At 46.5% G+C, this 20,574-nt stretch overlaps 1 protein-coding gene across 16 annotated transcripts in view; it reads right to left on the reverse strand.

Annotated features, from left to right (window-relative positions):
• Positions 1 to 20,574, reverse strand: part of LOC121569307 (eukaryotic translation initiation factor 5A-1) — a 72,968-nt gene that overhangs the window by 33,472 nt on the left and 18,922 nt on the right. For 2 of the 16 annotated variants that reach the window (XM_041880140.2, XM_041880149.2), the window contains exons 3-25: positions 18,207 to 18,263; positions 17,943 to 18,068; positions 17,535 to 17,645; positions 16,383 to 16,473; positions 16,163 to 16,293; positions 15,764 to 15,818; positions 15,476 to 15,554; positions 15,154 to 15,329; positions 13,074 to 13,140; positions 12,747 to 12,945; positions 12,421 to 12,549; positions 11,569 to 11,655; positions 10,189 to 10,377; positions 7,771 to 8,103; positions 4,385 to 4,549; positions 3,850 to 4,095; positions 3,570 to 3,679; positions 3,374 to 3,477; positions 2,038 to 2,120; positions 1,859 to 1,882; positions 1,308 to 1,483; positions 1,139 to 1,238; positions 651 to 791 (exon numbers count right to left, since the gene is read on the reverse strand). In XM_041880140.2, coding sequence (XP_041736074.2) covers positions 651 to 791; positions 1,139 to 1,238; positions 1,308 to 1,483; positions 1,859 to 1,882; positions 2,038 to 2,120; positions 3,374 to 3,477; positions 3,570 to 3,679; positions 3,850 to 4,095; positions 4,385 to 4,549; positions 7,771 to 8,103; positions 10,189 to 10,377; positions 11,569 to 11,655; positions 12,421 to 12,549; positions 12,747 to 12,945; positions 13,074 to 13,140; positions 15,154 to 15,329; positions 15,476 to 15,554; positions 15,764 to 15,818; positions 16,163 to 16,293; positions 16,383 to 16,473; positions 17,535 to 17,645; positions 17,943 to 18,068; positions 18,207 to 18,263 — 2,979 coding nt within the window. The remainder of the gene's footprint in view (positions 1 to 650; positions 792 to 1,138; positions 1,239 to 1,307; positions 1,484 to 1,858; positions 1,883 to 2,037; positions 2,121 to 3,373; positions 3,478 to 3,569; positions 3,680 to 3,849; positions 4,096 to 4,384; positions 4,550 to 7,770; positions 8,104 to 10,188; positions 10,378 to 11,568; positions 11,656 to 12,420; positions 12,550 to 12,746; positions 12,946 to 13,073; positions 13,141 to 15,153; positions 15,330 to 15,475; positions 15,555 to 15,763; positions 15,819 to 16,162; positions 16,294 to 16,382; positions 16,474 to 17,534; positions 17,646 to 17,942; positions 18,069 to 18,206; positions 18,264 to 20,574) is intronic. The other 14 variants (XM_041880151.2, XM_041880154.2, XM_041880152.2 and 11 more) reach the window with 12 other exon arrangements.

Genomic DNA, 20,574 nt, shown 5'->3' on the forward strand with positions numbered 1-20,574 from the left:
ATTTCTTTAGACCAGTCTAAAATAAATAATGGATTTATTGTGATGGTGTAGATTATATTAATAACTTTTTTAAATGTAGATGTTCCAAAGGTATGCGTGGAAGCCAGGAGATGCTAAATATGTTTATGTTAATTAACGGTCAATTACAGTGAGACCAGCAGTTATTTGCTTGACCAATCACCGGCTGACAACATGTCATGACCGCCACAGCCCTAATCTTGACTCAGAAAAGGTGATCACTGCTCTAACGGGTGGCCAGAGTGGAAAGTGTGTTGAGCAACATTAGACTTGGTTTGCCATGCACACACAACATGCAGGAGAGAGGAGAGCATGTGACCAGCAGCAGCAAAGGAAGAGAATGGAAGGAGAAATGGATATGGATTGGGTTAGAGTGGGTTTAGTCTCAAGAGCCAGACAGACTAGGTCCAAGTCAGACTAGAGGGGAGGGTGAGTTTTTTTCCTATTCACTTTTAGGACGCAGAGAGAGCAAGGGCACGGAGGCAAGAGGCAAGGGTGTAGGGGTCTGTGTGCAGTGAGGTTGTGTGCAGGGGGATAGCATGTAGGGGGGGTTGTGTGTAGATGGCTAGCATGTAAAGGTGTAGGGTGCAAGGATGCAAGCAGTTGGGATGTAGGGGGGCTAGTGAACCTACTTCGGAGTGGCTGCGCCCAGAGCCATTGCCAGGGGAGACCAGGGGGGAGGGGCTTTGCTGCACCAGATCGGGCAGATTGGCGTTGCCGGGGAAACCGTTGCTGTCGGCGAGAGCGGAGCTCCGCCTCCTGTCCCCATAAGTCTGGAACAGAGAGAGAGTGAGGGGCACTCTAGGCACTGATCTAAGGTCAGATTAATGTATTTCCTTGTGATGGGTAGGAGTTGGGAAGGGTAAGCGGATTCTAGATTTGTGGTTAAAGTTAGGTTTAGGGTTTAGGGGATTCATCTGGATCTGTGGTTAAGGGGTACGTTCTGCCCCTGATGTGGAAGGTGGGTGAACCCAGAGGAGTGAAGAAGCAGAGTGACGACTGGTGACAATGCAGAGAAACACACATACACGAGCTGAGTGCATGCCTGGATGCTGGCTGTTGAGTTGTGTATAAAGTGGGCAGAGGGGAGCCCTGGGGTCAGAGGTTGAAGGTGACTGACCTCTCTCATCAGGGAGCTGTCTTGGGAACTGTTGCCGTGGGAATCATCATGTCCTCCCATCACACCGTACGACTCACCGCCACTCTGCCCCGCAGCCGGCCTGACACACACAAGTTTAAAATACATAGCTAAAATGCAGACACACACTCACTTTCTAACACACACTCACATGATGCGTGGGATGTCGCTGACAGACACAGAGCCGTCGTTACTTCTTCCCTCTCCCTCCTCATCACTCTGTGACTCATCACTGGACGAGGAGTAGTCCGTCACCTTGACGGGCGGGCGGTTAGGCTCCTCCCCCTGTCGCAGCTCCCTCAGCTCTTTGGCCAGAGCCGTCAGGTCCTGGAGGTCAAAGGTCAGGAGAGGATATTATAAAAAGGTCAACCCTCACGCGGTGGATGCAGTAACAGTTGCTTTGATTCATGGGCAATATTTTATTGGCACAATGTTTTACACATAGATTTTTCAGCCGTTAACCAATTCCCCAGAGTGTGAGTGAGGAACAATGAGGCTTCAGTCAGGATGCAGTCAGGAAAGGTCACTAATAGAGGGGTTAGGGTTCAGGGAACAGGAGTTAAGGGGTTAGAGGTCATCAGTCTTAGGGGAAACTCAGCTCCAATGCTCCCCAGTCTGCCTGAATGGGTGAATGGGTGAAAGAGCTAGGGAGTAAATGGTTGAGAGAGATATGGCGAAAGGGCGAGCAGAAATGGCACTAACCTCATCTACAGCTCTCTTATAGCTCTAAACGGGATGGAGAGAAACGCAGAGAGGGGAAAGAGGAGAGAGAGAAAAAAAGGAATGTGGGAAAAAGAGGAGAGAAGATGAAAGAGAGATAAGATTGGTTAGTTCAAAGAAGAAAATGAGGTGTGTGCGTGCGTGCGTGCGCGTACACTCACCGCGGGCCTGCTCGGTCGTGTCAGTGTCACATCTCTGTTCTCTTCTTTGGTCTTCTGGGGCGGCGCCACGGACCCCTCCGCCCCTGTCAATCGATCGTGTCACTGCTCATTAAATAGTCAACCAATCACATTTTTTTCTTCTGTCTATAGTCTTAAAAAGCTGAGACCTTTATAGTAACACATGGAATCTGTGGGTGTTTCTCAAAATGCATACTACCGTGCTCCAAGCACGCAAATTGGAACACAGGAGGGTTGGAGTATGAGTCCAAATCAAAGTATGCGAAACGGAACACGGCGGGCACCTTTCGAATGCGTACTCAGTTTGTACATATTTTTAAGCATGCATCGATGCAAGCTTCAATGGAAAGTATGCACAGAAATATGACGCAACCACGTAAAAAAAATTACGCTCAATTTCTTTAAATCAATGGCAGTCATTATTTGAGCTGAGGCGAGAGATCCACACAGACTTCAGAATGAAATGTTGCCTATTCACATCATATGTTGCATGACTATTTTATCTGAATAAATACATGCTGTGATCATTTTGGCATGTTTACCTGCCTACAATACCCACTGTAGTGTGCGTAAATCACAAACCCATAGTAAGTCAATAGGCCTAACAGGCTAGCTACTACTGTTAGCTACTACTGATAGCCACGAAGAATTGTTAGCTAGCTAGCTACCCACGAATAATTGACATCTACCCATTAGTTTTAGGTAATTTTTGCCTGTTAAACTATCTGGTTTGCTATATTATTACCATTCACATATAGCTAGCTGATAGTTATGAAGTAAAACGTTTGCTTTGTGTATATCTTGTTTTGTCTCTATTGCCATTGTCCTGGCTGGGAGAAGGTTCAGTGAATGGGCTAAGTCCATAGTAAGTCAATAGGGCTAACTGGCTAGCTAGCCAGCCACGAAGAATTGGTAACTAGCTACCCACGAAAACTGTACATCTACCTTGCATAACAATAGTTTTAGGTCATTTTTGCCTGTTTAACTAGCTGGCTAGCTAGATTATTACGATTCATATATAGCTAGCTGATAATTATGAAGTAAAAAGTTTGCTTTGTGAATATCTTGTTTCTTCTCTAATGTTGCCATTGTCCTGGCTGGAAGAAGGTTCAGTGAATGGGGAGGTGCAGCGTGAGGTAATACAGTTGGTGGAGTGCGGGTGCTTCTCAAATGTAATGTTTAATGTGTTCTCCACACGCTCGTCCTCACAAGAATGCACTCAAGAGAATGTCCTTGGAGAATGCACATGGAGCATGAGAGTGTGGAGCAGGGTAGTATGCATATTGAGAAACACCCTGTGTGGTGGTGGTATGTGTACCTCTCTCGTTGCTTCCCCCCTGGGAGGAGCTGGAGGAACTGCTGCTGCCCGTCCTCTTCAGGGGTGTTTCCATGGAGACATCAGTCCTCCGCAGGTCTGGGTTACTTTGGCAACACACACAAACACAACATCAACTGCCTGATTCACAAAGGAACATGGAGAGTGTGTGTGTGTGTGTGTGTGTGTGTGTGTGTACCTGGCCCGTATCAGGTGTGATCCAGCTCTAGGAGCAAGGCCCCCAGGTCCATTCCCAGGTGAGTTCTTCCTGACCAGGGCTGGAGAGATAGACGTGGTCCTCTGGGGCACCTGCACACACACACACACACACACATTAAAAACCTGTTAGAACAGGTGTAAATGTGGGATTATATACTGTATTCTCAATCTCAAACTAAATTTGCCAAAATATGTACATAGAGATTTGAGATTAAGAATCGTATGGGGCACCAACAGTTCAGAGACATTGCATTCCAGACCTTGGGAGGTAGGTCTAGGTCCGTTCGTAGCCAGGAGCTGCGCTCCAGTTTGTCGAGTGGGGGAGCGAGGCGGGGGAGAGGAATAGGAGGAGGGGTGTCTGAGGTGGGGTCAGAGTTCTGGCGGGGCATGGGGGGACGGCCGGGGGATGGGGATGGGGAGGGGGACAGGCCTGTGACCCCTGCAGGGTCGTGAAGAGACTGGGACCCAGACAGACCATGGGACTTCACCTGCACCAGGTGGGCCATCTGACAAGACCAGAACCAGAACAGGACCAGAGGATGAGGTTTACATCAGGACCAGGCAGGTAGAGGAGCAGGAACAGGACCAGAGGATGAGGTTTACATCAGGACCAGGCAGGTAGAGGAGCAGGTGTAGAGGAGGAAGAGAGGCAGGTGAGGAAAGGAGAGGAGGAGGAATGGTTGGAGGAGGAAGGGGGTGGGGAAGAAAGGGGAAGGGAGAGTTACTCGGAGTGAAAAACAAATATCAAAAAGGGTAAACATGCACATACACTTTCCCAGTCCCACACACACACACCTGTGGTTCTGCGGAGCGGTGCATGGGTGGTGTTCGGGCCTGCTGAATGCCCCCGCTGCTGAAGGACTCTGAGCGGGGAGGCAGGGACGGGTCGGAGATACGGTTGGACACTTTATGATGCAGCGCTGGAGAACTCTGTCTGTTCAGCTTGGAACGCTCCTCCACCTGACAGACACACACAGTTAGAGCAGACTCATTTATATTGGCAGTCAGTGACAGATTTATCAACGCATGTATGTGTGACGTGTGTCAAACCTCCCGTTTCCCTCAGAGCCGTTACCATGGAGAAGGAGAAGCCATTTTCAGGAGAGAGCACAGAGACAGACCTAGCTACAGTGTGCCTGTTGGTGCCTGTGCATGTACCTGTGTGTGGGTGTCCAGAGGGAAGAGGTAAACCCATGTGGGCTTAAGACAGATATATCTTGACCTTTTAATGGCGTCAGACCGAGGCTCTGCATCTGTCCTCGTGCTACTAGACCTTAGTGCTGCCTTTGACACCATCGATCACCACATTCTTTTGGAGAGACTGGAAACCCAAATTGGTCTACACGGACAAGTTCTGGCCTGGTTTAGATCTTACCTGTCGGAAAGATATCAGTTTGTCTCTGTGAATGGTCTGTCCTCCGACAAATCAACTGTACATTTCGGTGTTCCTCAAGGTTCCGTTTTAGGACCACTATTGTTTTCACTATATATTTTACCTCTTGGGGATGTTATTCGAAAACATAATGTTAACTTTCACTGCTATGCGGATGACACACAGCTGTACATTTCAATGAAACATGGTGAAGCCCCAAAATTGCCCTCGCTAGAAGCCTGTGTTTCAGACATAAGGAAGTGGATGGCTGAAAACTTTTTACTTTTAAACTCGGACAAAACAGAGATGCTTGTTCTAGGTCCCAAGAAACAAAGAGATCTTCTGTTAAATCTGACAATTCATCTTGATGGTTGTAAAGTCGTCTCAAATAAAACTGTGAAGGACCTCGGCGTTACTCTTGACCCTGATCTCTCTTTTGACGAACATATCAAGACTGTTTCAAGGACAGCTTTTTTCCATCTACGTAACATTGCAAAAATCAGAAATTTTCTGTCCAAAAATGATGCAGAAAAAATTAATCCATGCATTTGTTACTTCTAGGTTAGACTACTGCAATGCTCTATTTTCCGGCTACCCGGATAAAGCACTAAATAAACTTCAGTTAGTGCTAAATACGACCGCTAGAATCCTGACTAGAACCAAGAAATTTGATCATATTACTCCAGTGCTAGCTTCCCTACACTGGCTTCCTGTTAAGGCAAGGGCTGATTTCAAGGTTTTACTGTTAACCTATAAAGCGTTACATGGGCTTGCTCCTACTTATCTTTCCGAGTTGGTCCTGCCGTACATACCAATACGTACGCTACGGTCACAAGACGCGGCCTCCTAATTGTCCCTAGAATTTCTAAGCAAACAGCGGGAGGCAGGGCTTTCTCCTATAGATCTCCATTTTTATGGAACAGTCTGCCTACCCATGTGAGAGACGCAGACTCGGTCTCAACCTTTAAGTCTTTACTGAAGACTTATCTCTTCAGTAGGTCATATGATTGAGTGTAGTCTGGCCCAGGAGTGTGAAGGTGAAACGGAAAGGCTCTGGAGCAACGAACAGCCCTTGCTGTCTCTGCCAGGCCGGTTCCCCTCTCCACTGGGGTTCTCTGCCTCTAGCCCTGTTGCAGGGGCTGAGTCACTGGCTTGCTGGTGCTCTTTCATGCCGTCCCTGGGAGGGGTGCGTCACTTGAGTGGGTTGAGTTACTGACGTGATCTTCCTGTCTGGGTTGGCGCCCCCCTTGGTTTGTGCTGTGGTGGAGACCTCTGTGGGCTATACTCGGCCTTGTCTCAGGATTGTAAGTTGGTGGTTGAGGATATCCCTCTAGTGGTGCGGGGCTGTGCTTTGGCAGAGTGGGTGGGGTTATATCCTTCCTGTTTGGCCCTGTCCGGGGTTTCTCCGGATGGGGCCACAGTGTCTCCGGACCGCTCCTGTCTCAGCCTCCAGTATTTATGCTGCAGTAGTTTATGTGTCGGGGGCTGGGGTTAGTTGGTTATACCTGGAGTACTTCTCCTGTCTTATCCAGTGTCCTGTGTGAATTTAAGTATGCTCTCTCTAATTCTCTCGTTCTCTCTTTCTCTCTGAGAACCTGAGCCCTAGGACCATACGTCAGGACTACCGGGCATGATGACACCTTGCTGTCCCCAGTCCGCCTGGCCTTGCTGCTATTCCAGTTTCAACTGTTCTGCCTGCGGTTATGGAACCCCTACCTGTCCCAGACCTGCTGTTTTCAACTCTTAATGATCGGCTATGAAAAGCCAACTGAGATTTATTCCTGATTATTATTTGACCATGCTTGTCACTTATGAACATTTTTGAACATCTTGGCATGGTTCTGTTATAATCTTCACCCGGCACAGCCAGAAGAGGACTGGCCACCCCTCATAGCCTGGTTCCTCTCTAGGTTTCTTCCTAGGTTTTCGCCTTTCTAGGGAGTTTTTCCTAGCCACCGTGCTTCTACACCTGCATTACTAGCTGTTTGGGGTTTTAGGCTGGGTTTCTGTACAGCACTTGAGATATTAGCTGATGTAAGAAGGGCTATATAAAATAAAATTGATTGATTGATTGATCTGCGGCTGGCCTACATCAGCTCACAGTGGCCACTGGGGGGCAAGGCGGATATGTGTGTGTGTGTGGCCTGGATCTAGGCTAAATCAGGAGCTGGAGTGTGTCCCTAAGAACATGGTGTCTATGTATAAAGCAGACTAAAACATTTTGACTGACAGTCTGACCTCTAGAGGAAGAGAGCGATGGGGGGAGGGGTTAATGAAACAGACGATAATCTCGAAATGGCAAATCTGTTAGTCTTTGAGAGTACATGTATAACCATTCTAAAATATTCTAGGCACCATTCTAGAATGTAGAGAGAAAAGAAAGCTGTTCTAGAACTCTCCAGCCACCATTCTAAAAATCACCAGTAACGTAGAACCATCCAGCCACCGTTCTAGAACCATCCAGCCACCATTCTAGAACTCTCCAGCCACCATTCTAAAAATCACCAGTAACGTAGAACCATCCAGCCACCATTCTAGAACTCTCTAGACACTACTCTAGAACATAGAACATAGAACATTCCAGGCAGGGTTCTTTCAGGAGTCTGTCCCCTGGTGTAAGGGAAGAGAAAATTGTTAATAAGTAAAGGAGAGTCCCGTCCAGAAGAAAGGAGGGATGGGAGAGAGAAATAGAGAGAGAGAGCTCCACAGACACACCAGCCAAGGGTTAAAGGTTAGGGTTAGTCCACCTCTGGAGAGAGAGGGAGGAAGTGTCTCAGAGACACCGGAAGTGGGTGTCTCCCTCACTGACCCGTTGACCTGGACACATCCCCCTCAACTCCTGAACTTCTCCCTCAGGGCTCCTCCTTCTGGCTTCAGGGCGACGCATGATTGGATGAGAGGAGTCAGGGGCGGGATCAGGGGCACAGGATACACGTATACACGGAACGTTCACATTTTTGCCTTCAGATTGGAGAAGCCTCTCCCTGGAGGGACTTGATTGGGCAGGGTAGGAAGGGGGACGGGAGCGGGGGGTGTAACCAGGGAGCAGGAGGTGTGATAGGTTGGCATCTCGAGGCTGGTTAAAGGAGTGGTGCTTCTTGGGAGGAATACGAGGTGAGTTACTCTGGGCTTGACGCATTACCTAGAGACATGGGGCGTCATACAGATCACCACACACACACTGAACACATCAAACACATATAGCTATGTGGACACACTGTCACTTTACACATCAAACACATATACAGTGGCTTGCAAAAGCATTGACCCCCCTTGGCATTTTTCCTATTTTGTTGCTTACAACCTGGAATTAAAATAATTTTTTTGGGGTTTGTATCATTTGATTTACACAACATGCCTACCACTTTGAAGATGCAAACATTTTTTTAGTGTGAAACAAACAAGAAATTTGACAAAAAAAACTGAAAACGTAACTATTCACCCCCCCAAAGTCAATACTTTGTAGAGCCACCTTTTGCAGCAATTACAGCTGTAAGTCTCTTGGGGTATGTTTCTATAAGCTTGGCACATCTAGCCACTGGGACTTTTGCCCATTCTTCAAGGCAAAACTGCTCCAGCTCCTTCAAGTTGGATGGGTTCCGATGGTGTACAGAAATCTTTAAGTCATACCATAGATTCTCAATTGGATTGAGGTCTGGGCTTTGACTAGGCCATTCCAAGACATTTAAATGTTTCCCCTTAAACCACTCGAGTGTTGTTTTAGCAGTATGCTTTGGGTCATTGTCCTGCTGTAAGGTGAACCTCCATCCTAGTCTCAAATCTCTGGAAGACTGAAACAGGTTTCCCTCAAGAATTTCCCTGTATTTAGCGCCGTCCATCATTCCTTCAATTCTGACCAGTTTCCCAGTCCCTGCCGATGAAAGACATCCCCACAGCATGACGCTGCCACCACCATCCTTCACTGTGGGGATGGTGTTCTCGGGGTGATGAGAGGTGTTGGGTTTGCGCCAGACATAGCGTTTTCCTTGATGGCCAAAAAGCTCAATTTTAGTCTCATCTGACCAGAGTACCTTCTTCCATATGTTTGGGGAGTCTTTTGGCGAACACCAAACGTGTTTGCTTATTTTTTTCTTTAAGCAATGGCTTTTTTCTGGCCACTCTTCCGTAAAGCCCAGCTCTGTGGAGTGTACGGCTTAAAGTGGTCCTATTGACAGATACTCCTATCTCCGCTGTGGAGCTTTACAGCTCCTTCAGGGTTATCTTTGGTCTCTTTGTTGCCTCTGATTAATGTCCTCCTTGCCTGGTCTGTGAGTTTTGGTGGGCGGCCTTCTCTTGGCATGTTTGTTGTGATGCCATATTCTTTCCATTTTTTTTAAATAATGGATTTAAATGGTGCTCCGTGGGATGTTCAAAGTTTCTAATATTTTTTTATAACCCAACCCTGATCTGTAATTCTCCACAACTTTGTCCCTGACCTGTTTGGAGAGCTCCTTGGTCTTCATGGTGCCACTTGCTTGGTGGTGTCCCTTGCTTAGTGGTGTTGCAGACTCTGGGGCCTTTCAGAACAGGTGTTCATGTGACAGATCATGTGACACTTAGATTGCACACAGGTGGAATTTATTTAACTAATTATGTGACTTCTGAAGGTAATTGGTTGCACCAGATCTTATTTAGGGGCTTCATAGCAAAGGGGGTGAATGCATATGCACGCACCACCTTTCCGTTATTTATTTTTTAGAATTTTCTTAAACAAGTTATTTTTTTCATTTCACTTCACCAATTTGGACTATTTTGTGTATGTTCATTACATGAGATCCAAATAAAAATCCATTTAAATTACAGTTTGTAATGCAACAAAATAGGAAAAACGCCAAGGGGGATGAATACTTTTGCAAGGCACTGTAGCTATGTGGACACACTGTCACTTTACACACACCTGTCTACTAAATCAAGCACACACACACACACACACACACACATTACCGTGGAAGAACCTGAAAAAAACATTAAGAGTAAACGCAAACAGTAAAGGGGCTGTCCATGATGGAGACACTGTATGTGTTGGAGACATTTTGATATGATTTATAATCCAGACATAGCAATGCTACAGGGCTCCCACTCTCCAGAAAACATAAATCCTGAGACGAGAGAGATCATTGTAGGAGACATAAAATACTGTTGGTGTGTAACCAAATAAACTGAACCCATCTATAAGTGCTGTGTGCGTGTGTGTGTGTGTGTGTGTGTGTGTGTGTGCGTACAGTACCTCCTTGGCCCAGGCAGGTTTGTCGTTATTAGGGGCTGTGTCTTTGTAGTGGTACAGCTGTTTGTTGTCTTGCGGCCGTGGCTCCTGCTGCTGCTGCTGTAAGGACACCAGGTAGGCCCTCTCCTGCTGCAACTGTCTCTGGAGCCGCTCAGCCTGGCGCTGCTCCTCAATCTGCTTACGCTTGTACTCCTGTAGTTACACACACACACACACACACACACACACGGTTCACACAGGAACAAATGCACAAACACAAAGTACACTAAATGGCCAATAGTATGTGGACGTGTCAAACATCTCATTCCAAAATCATGGGCATTAATATGGAGTTGGTCCCCCCCTTTGCTACTATAACAGCCTCCACTCTTCTGGGAAGGCTTTCTACTAGATGTTGGAACATTGCTGCGGGGACTTGCTTCCATTCAGCCACAAGAGCATTAGTGAGGTTGGGCACAGATGTTGGGCGATTACGCCTGGCTTGCAGTCGGCGTTCCAATTCATCCCAAAAGTGTTCGATGTTGTTGAGGTCAGGGCTCTGTGCAGATCAGTCAAGTTCTTCCACACCGATCTCGACAAACCGTTTCTGTATGGACCTCGCTTTGTGCACAGGGGCATTGTCATGCTGAGAAGCACAGAATCATCTAGAATGTCATTGTATGCTGTAGCGTTAAGATTTCCCTTAACTGGAACTAAGGGGCCTAGCCCGAACCATGAAAAACAGCCCTAGACCATTATTCCTCTTCCACCAAACTTTACAGTTGGTACTATGCATGGTGATCTTAGGCTTGTGTGCAACTGCTCGGCCATGGAAACCCATTTCATGAACCTCCCGACGAACAATTTATGTGCCGACGTTGCTTTCAGAGGCAGTAATGGAACTCGGTAGTGAGTGTTGCAACCGAGGACAGATGATTTTTACGCACTACGTGCTTCAGTGGTCCCGTTCTGTGAGCTTGTGTGGCCTACCACTTCGCGGCTGAGCCGTTGTTGCTCCTAGACGTTTCTACTTCACAATAACAGCACTTACAGTTGACCGGGGCAGCTCTAGCAGGGCAGAAATTTGACGAACTGACTTGTTGGAAAGGTGTCATCCTATGACGGTGCCATGTTGAAAGTCACTGAGCTCTTCAGTAAGGCCATTCTACTGCAAATGTTTGTCTATTGAGATTGCATGGCGGTGTGCTCAATTTTATACACCTGTCAGCAATGGGTATGGCTGAAATAGCCGAATCCACTAATTTGAAGGGGTGTCCACATACCTTTGTATATATAGTGTATATGCTTGCGCAACAAGAGTGATGAGGGGTTGTTGTGGAGCCTACACAGTGATAGGTGATAGGCTGAGCACTCAGGGGTGATAGGTCAAGGGTGAGAGGTTACCATCAGTAGAGCCTGCTCCTGGAGTAGTTGTTGCTGTAGAATCTCCAGCTGTCTTTGCTCCTCCTCCAGCTGCCTACGGATATACTCCTACCCAATCACAGGCCAGACAGCCAGGTGATCAGCCAATCAGAGCCCAGCGCAGCCAGGTGAGTCATCAGAGCAGTCAACGGAGACAGAAAGGGGGCGATGGAGGAGGTGAAAGGGGGCGATGGAGGAGGTGAAAGGGGGCGATGGAGGAGGTGAAAGGGGGCGATGGAGGTGAAAGGGGGTGATGGAGGTGAAAGGGGGTGATGGAGGTGAAAGGGGTGAGAGGGAGTGAGAGAGAGAGTACAAGGACAGATTAAGGAGAAGATTTTTTGAGAATGAAAGAAACCAAAGTAAGGATTAAAACCAAAATAGAAGCGAGATGGAGTGACATGATAGGAGGTGGAGAGAGGAAGGGATAAGGGAGGAAGGAGAGAGAGCGCAGTGAAACAGATTCAGTTGAAAAAAGAAAAAGAACAAGGTATTACCAAGAAAAGAGACTTGACGCTTCAGTATAGAACCACCCCAAGGTACTTAGTATTGAATCAAGTGTGTAAGAGAGAAAAACACGTTTTATTAGAGACTGAGTGTTAAACATCAGAGTGAAAGAGAAGCATTAACAAAGCAGAGTCATCCCGACCCTAGACCCAGACCCTAACTATACCTGCCCTGAGACATAAAACCTAAATGTCAGTCTGTCTGGTCTGCAACAACAGAGCTGTGGCAGACTGGGGTGATTCCTGGTCAATGTGTGTGTGTGTGTGTGTGAGGTGTGTGGGTGTGTGAGAGGAGTGAGAGTGTGAGGGTGTGTGCGCACCTGAGAGTTACCTGTGTGTGTACCTGTTCTCTCTCTGCATGCCTCCTCTCCTCATCTCTCCGTAGTTGTTCCATCTCTTCATAGTGTCTCCTCTGTTCTCTCTCCTGTTGCTTCCTCATCTCGCGCTCCCTACGCTGTTGCTGTTGGAGAAAGAGAGAGAGAGATGGAGATTGAGAGAGATAGAAAGAGAACGAGCGAGCGAGCGAGAGGGTCATAGCTGGCACCAGACATGTAATCGAGCCGAGCCGTGCTGGAAAATGCAATGTGAACAGAAACTATCTGATGCAGAAAAGTTGTGTTCAGGTGGGCATGATGAGGTCAAGACCATGCGCTCTACCTCCTCCAGTCTCCTCCTCTGTTCTTTCTGCTCCTCTATGCGTTTCTGTCGTTCTGCCAACAGGAGGCGTTTGTGTTCCTCATTCTGCTGTTGCTCCAACTGCTGCCTCCGCAGAGCCTCAGAACGCTCCTTATTGGCCAGCTGCAGCCGCAGGAAGTCCCGCCTTAACGTCGACTCCCCAGGGACGTTGATGATGGAGCTGGACAAGGACCAATCAGAGGAGAGATAGGAGAGGGAGGGTTTATGAGTGTAAATCTCTGTCCCACATTTGGAGGAAAATATACACGCAAACACCAGTGCATGTATGCACAAGCACACACACCCTACCTTGGCTCCCCCATGTCCCGTTCCTCCTCCTCTTCCTCACTGCCACTGTACTCATACTCTGTTTCATCTGCAGCACACACACATCTACCAGTTACACACATCTACCAGTTACACACATCTACCAGTTACACACACCTACCAGTTACACACACATCAACTAGTTACACACATCAACCAGTTACACACACACACATCAACCAGTTACAAACACACACACAACCAGTTACACACACATCAACCAGTTACAAACACACACACACACACAACCAGTTACAAACACACACACAACCAGTTACACTAATACACATCAACCAGTTACAGTGCATTCTGAAAGTATTCAGACCCCTTCCCCACATTGTTACGTTACAGCCTTATTTTAAAACGGATTCAATATTTTTTCCCCCTCATCAATCTACACACAATAGCCCACAATGACAAAGCAAAAACAGGTTTTTAGAAATACCTTATTTACATAAGTATTCAGACCCTTTGCTACGAGACTCAAAATTGAGCTCAGGTGCATCCTGTTTCCATTGATCATCCTTGAGATGTTTCTACAACTTGATTGTCCACCTGTGGTAAATTCAATTGATTGGACATGATTTGGAAAGGCACACACCTGTCTATATAAGGTCCCACAGTTGACAGTGCATGTCAGAGCAAAAACCAAGCCATGAGGTTGAACAATTTGTCCGTAGAGCTCCGAGACAGGATTGTGTTGAGAAACAGATCTGGGGAAGGGTACCAAATAATTTCTGCAGCATTGAAGGTCCCCAAGAACACAGGGCCTCCATCATTCTTAAATTGAAGAAGTTTGGAACCACCAAGACTCTTCCTAGAGCTGGCCGCCCGGCCAAACTAAGCAATCGGGGGAGAAGGGCCTTGGTCAGGGAGGTGACCAAGAACCTGATAATCACTCTGGCAGAGCTCCAGAGTTCCTCTGTGGAGATGAGAGAACCTTCCAGAAGGACAGCCATCTCTGCAGCACTCCAATCAGTAAAAGGCACATGACAGCCCGCTTGAAGTTAGCCAAAAGGAGCCTAAAGGACTCTCAGACCATGAGAAACAAGATTCTCTGGTCTGATGAAACCAAGACTGAACTCTGGCCTGCTGACACTGGCCTGAATGCCAAGTGTCACGTCTGGAGGAAACCTGCCACCATCCCTACGATGAAGCATGGTGGTGGCAGCATCATGCTGTGGGGATGTTTTTCAGCGACAGGGAGACTAGTCAGGATCGAGGGAAAGATGAACGAAGCAAAGTACAGAGCGATCCTTGATAAAAACCTGCTCTAGAGTGCTCAGGACCTCAGACTGGGGTGAAGGTTCACCTTCCAACAGGACAATGACCCTAAGCACACAGCCAAGACAACGCAGGAGTGGCTTCGGGACAAGTCTCTGAATGTCCTTGAGTGGCCCAGCCAGAGCCCGTTCTTGAACCTGATCGAACATCTCTGGAGAGACCTGAAAATAGCTGTGCAGCGACACTCCCCATCCAACCTGACAGAGCTTGAGAGGATCTGCAGAGAAGAATGGGAGAAACTGCCCAAATACAGGTGTGCCAAGCTTGTAGCGTCATACCCAAGAAGACTCGAGGCTGTAATCGCTGCCAAAGGTGCTTCAACAAAGTACTGAGTAAAAGGTCTGAATACTTATGTAAAATCAGTTTTTTATGTTTAATACATTTGCAAAAAAATCTAAAAACCTGTTTTTGCTTTGTCATTATGGGTTATTGTGTGTATATTGATGAGGGGAAAAAAACAATTTAATCAATTTTAGAATAAGGCTGTAACGTAACAAAATGTGGAAAAAGTCAAGGGGTCTGAATACTTTCCGAATGCACTGTACAAACACACACATCAACCAGTTACAAACACACATCAACCAGTTACAAACACACACACATCAACTAGTTACAAACACACACATCAACCAGTTACACTCACATCAACCAGTTGGATCTGAACCCTCTATTGTTTTCTTTTGGCAGACTTTTCTTCAGCTGGATGCAGATGTGTGTGTGTGTGTGTGTGTTTGTGTGCACGGATGTGCTTGTGTGTGTCTGTTGCGGTCAGTCTCACCCCTCTCTCCACGTTTCTTCTTGGTTCTGTCGATGTGGTCCTTCAGTTGGATGCGGACCTGTCGTTCGTTGGGCAGCTCTCTGATGAACGGGTGCTTCAAAAGTTGTTCTGTGCTGGGTCTCTGACCATGACTCTTCACCAAGCAACTCTCTATGAACGACTGGAACTTCTTAGACCTGAACACACATAGAGCCAACACAGTGAGTATGTGTGTGTGTGTGTGTGTGTGTGTGTGTGTGTGTGTGTGTGTGTGTGTGTGTGTGTGTGTGTATGTGTGTGTGTGTATGTGTGTATGTGTGTGTGCATGCGTGTGATAACTTACCACTTCTTGGACTTGAGTCTGGGGGCGGGGTTTCTGGGGATGAGGAAGAGAGCTCTCATTGGGTGCATGTCACACAGTGCTGCAGAGAGGAAGAGAAAGGGTTAACACCAGAGTTAAAGGGTTAACAAACCACGATACTGCCAACCAACGCACACAACGTCTGATAGTGTCTAATGCCACGTTATTCACTGTTGTGCCAGCCTACGTTGCGTTAGGCGCTGGTACTTATAACACGGTATTCACGGTTGTGCCAGCCTACGATGTGTTGTGGTAGGCGCTGGTACTTACGCGGTGCCCCTTCTGCCATCTCTATAGCCGTAATACCCAGAGACCACAGGTCACTCTGAGACAGAGAGAGAGAGAGAGAGAGACAGAGAGACAGAGAGACAGAGAGACAGAGACAGAGAGACAGAGACAGAGAGACAGAGACAGAGACAGAGACAGAGAGACAGAGAGAGAGACAGAGAGAGAGAGAGACAGAGAGAGAGAGAGACAGAGAGACAGAGACAGAGAGACAGAGACAGAGACAGAGAGAGAGACAGAGAGAGAGAGAGACAGAGAGACAGAGACAGAGACAGAGAGAGAGAGAGAGAGAGAGAGAGAGAGAGAGAGAGAGACACGAGTTAAGAGGGATTGAGGAGATGACCAGGGAAAATACACTTACATACACACAGCCTACTGTGGTACCTTGAAGTCGTAGGTGGCCTCAGGGTTTTCGTCGCAGGCGATGACTTCAGGAGCCATCCAATATGGTGTCCCTATAAACGTGTTCCTCCTCCCCACCGTGCGGTCCAACTGGGCACTCACACCAAAGTCCACTGGAACACACACACACACACACACACAGGTGAAACATTTTGCTCTGTCCGTCCATCTGTCTGCATGCCTGTTTGTCTGTGTGTCTCACCCAGTTTGACCTCTGCGTTCTCTGTCAGCAGGACGTTCTGACCCTTGATGTCTCTGTGGATGACCTTGTGTTGGTGGAGATGGGTCAGACCCTAGAGAGGGAGAGAGAGAGAGAGATAAGGGTTGGTTATTATAAGGCATAATTTCAGTAGGTTTCATTCCAAATATCTTGATTGCATTAGTTTTAGATTTGGGGGAGTTAGAGACAGAGGTGAGAGAGGGTGACAAGGCAAGAAGGGCCTTCTATGCCATCAAAAGGAACATCAAATTCGACATCCCAATTAGGATCTGGCTAAAAATACTTGAATCAGTTATAGAACCCATTGCCCTTGATGGTTGTGAGGTCTGGGGTCCACTCACCAACCAAAAATGCACAAAATGGGACAAACACCAAATTGAGACTCTGCATGCAGAAATCTGCAAAAACATCCTCTGTGTACAACGTAAAACACAAAATAATGCATGCAGAGCAGAATTAGGCCGATACCTGCTAATTATCAAAATCCAGAAAAGAGCCGTTAAATTCTACAACCGTCTAAAAGGAAGCGATTCCCAAGCCTTCCATAACAAAGCTTTCCAATGTGTCAGTAATTATATTTTTGTTTTGTCATGATTTGGTTGGGTCTAATTATGTTGCTGTCCTGGGGCTCTGTTCACAAACACAAACAGACCCCACAGAGCCCCAGGACAGCAACACAATTAGACCCAACCAAATCATGACAACTAAAATATAATTACTTGACACATTGGAAAGAATTTACCAAATGTATGACAATAGACACATATTTCCCTCAGATTACACAGACCTAAACTTCCATATCTCAGTGTGCCATCACAGCAGCAAGATTTGTGACCCGTTGCCACAAGAAAACCGGTGAAAAACAAACACCATTGTAAATACAACCCATATTTATGTTGATTTATTTTCCCTTTTGTACTTTAACCATTTGCACATCGTTACAACACTGTATATAGACATAATATTACATTTGAGATGTGTCTATTCCTTTGAAACATGTGAGTGTAATGTTTACTGTTCATTTTTGATTGATTATTTCACTTTTGTTTATTATCTATTTCACTTGCTTTGACAATGTAAACATGTTTTCAATGCCAATAAAGCCCTTTGAATTTAACTGAATTGAAATGATACCCTGAGGATCTCTCTGCAGATGTAGGCAGTCCACTCCTCCTTCAGAGTGTTCCCCTTGGTGTTCTTAATCAGATCTGTTACTGAGCCTGCCCCACAGAACTCCATCACCAACTACATAGACAGAGAAGAGAGAGAAGAGAAGAGAAGAGAAGAGAAGAGAAGAGAAGAGAAAGAAGAGAGAAAGAGAAGAGAAGAGAAGAGAAGAGAAGAGAAGAAAGAAAGAGAAGAAGAGAAGAGAGAAGAAAGAGAAGAGAAGAGAAAGAGAAGAGAAAGAAGAGAAAGAGAAAGAGAGAGAGAGAGAGAGAGAGAGAGAGAGAGAGAGAGAGAGAGAGAGAGAGAGAGAGAGAGAGGATTAACACACACCAAACTGAACAGCACTCACACACAGACACACACAGGCATACATACCCATAGCTGGTCGTCGATGCCAGGAGGGTTCTTCTTGACGAAGGCACCGTAGTAGGTAGCGATGTTTCGATGGTGGCTGTACTTCTTCAACATGTTGATCTCTGCTTTAATCTCCTCTTCCTCATCCTGGAACACAGACAGACAGACACACAACTTAGAGTTTTACACACACACAAACACAGTTGACAGGAATTGGGATTGCTCAAATGAGTCTGTGAAAGGCAGTTTTTTTTATGGTTTTGTGCATCTGTGTGTGTGACTTACGCCAGTGACATCCATAACTTTGATGGCGGCAAGCTGGCCTGTTTTGACATGGCGACCCTGAAAGAGAGAGAGAGAGGGGCAAGAGAGAGAGAGAGAGATGAGTATCTAAAATAAAGCTGAGTTTTGCCAACAGTTCCATCCTGTAACCTGGGTGTGTTTTAGTCCCAAAGCCACAGCCTATGATCCAGCTCTCAGCCTGACCAAGATGGCTGACTGCCAGCAGGCCAGAACACACAGGACTGCTGCTGATGCCCACTGACAAGGCTTAGGAACACCTGCTCTTTCCATGACATAGCTTTCCCCTGGATTCACCTGGTCAGTCTAGGATCCCTTATTGATGTCACTTGTTAAATCCACTTCAAAATCAGTGTAAATGAAAGGGAGGAGATGGGTTAAAGAAGGATTTTTAAGCCTCAAGACAATTGAGACATGGATTGTGTATGTGTGCCATTCAGAAGGTGAATGTGCAAGACAAAATATTTAAGTGCCTTTTGAACGGGGTATGGTAGTAGGTGTCAGGCACCCCGGTTTGAGTGTGTCAAGAACTGCGACGCTGCTGGATTTTTCACGCTCAACAGTTTCCCGTGTGTATCAAGAATGGTCCACCACGCAAAGGACATCCAGCCAACATGACACAACTGTGGGAAGCATTGGAGTCAACATGGGCCAGCATCCTGTGGAACGCTTTCAACACCTTGTAGAGTCCATGGCCCAACGAATTGAGGCTGTTCTGAGGGCAAAAGGAGGTGCAACTCAATATTAGGAAGGTGTTCCTCATGTTTGGTACACTCAGTGTATATCACCTGAGGCAGCTACAGTAGGGAAGTTAAATAATACCCAAAAACAGCAAGATGTAACATAAGATGTGGATTGAGTCAGCATGTGTCTATGTCTTTGTAGAGTGGAAGAATTCACACATCACCGCTATAACACACACAGATAATCCAGTATGTTTCTCAGTATTGCATCAGACACACTGACTGTATTTGACTGGCAGAGAAGCTGAACCAAACTGTGAAAAGTCACTTCTGTTCTATCCTCCCTCCCCCCTCTCTCTCTCTCTCTCTCTCTCATCTCGTTCAGACATGCTGTGAGACAGCTGACAACCCACAACTCCATTCTAATCTACCAGGCCGAGACAGACAGAGAGACAGAGACAGACACAGAAACAGACACAGAGACAGACAGAGAGACAGACAGAGAGAGCGAGAGAGACAAACAGACAGACAGAGACAGAGACAGAGACAGACAGACAGACAGAGACAGACAGGAAGAACGAGAGGGAGGACTGCTTGGTCCAGTTGTGTAGCTGACTGTCCTAAAAGCTCTGGGCATACTGAGTCACTCTCCCTTGCGCAACACCAGTGAAGCTAGGTCACATACACATGCACACACACACTCCAGAAAACACACACTCTTAAACGAAAATGGAATGGCAGATATGCGGAAAGCATATTACAGACAGGAAGTCAACAAGACAAGACCAGGTGGGAAGCTTGTAGCTCATCGTTTTTTAAATGTATTTATTTATTTAACCTTTATTTAACCAGGTAAGCCAGTTGAGAACAAGTTCTCATTTACAACTGTGACCTGGCCAAGATAAAGCAAAGCAGTGCGATAAAAACAACAACAGAGTTACATATGGAATAAACAAAACGTACAGTCAATAACACAATAGAAATCTATATACAGTGTGTGCAAATGTAGTAAGTTATGGAGGTAAGGCAATAAATAGGCCATAGTGCAAAATAATTACAATTTAGTATTAACACTGGAGTGATAGATGTGCAGAAGATGATGTGCAAATAGAGATACTGGGGTGCAAATGAGCAAAATAAATAACAATATGGGGATGAGGTAGTTGGGTGGGCTAATTACAGATGGGCTGTGTACAGGTGCAGTGATCGGTAAGCTGCTCTGAACACTGATGCTTAAAGTTAGTGAGGGAGATAAGTGTCTCCAGCTTCAGAGATTTTTGCAGTTCGTTCTAGTCATTTGCAGCAGAGAACTGGAAGGAATGGCGGCCAAAGGAGGTGTTGGCTTTGGGGATGACCAGTGAGATATACCTGCTGGAACGCATACTACGGGTGGGTGTTGCTATGGTGACCAATGATCTAAGGCGGGGATTTGCCTAGAAGTGATTTATAGATGACCTGGAGCCAGTGGGTTTGGCGACAAATATGTAGTGAGGGCCAGCCAACGAGATCGTACAGGTCACAGTGGTGGGTAGTATATGGGGCTTTGGTGACAAAACGGATGGCACTGTGATAGACTACATCCAACTTGCTGAGTAGAGTGTTGGAAGCTATTTTGTAAATGACATCGCCGAAGTCAAGGATCGGTAGGATAGTCCGTTTTACGAGGGCAT

Source organism: Coregonus clupeaformis, chromosome 7, assembly GCF_020615455.1.
Source record: "Coregonus clupeaformis isolate EN_2021a chromosome 7, ASM2061545v1, whole genome shotgun sequence".
Taxonomy (NCBI): domain Eukaryota; kingdom Metazoa; phylum Chordata; class Actinopteri; order Salmoniformes; family Salmonidae; genus Coregonus; species Coregonus clupeaformis.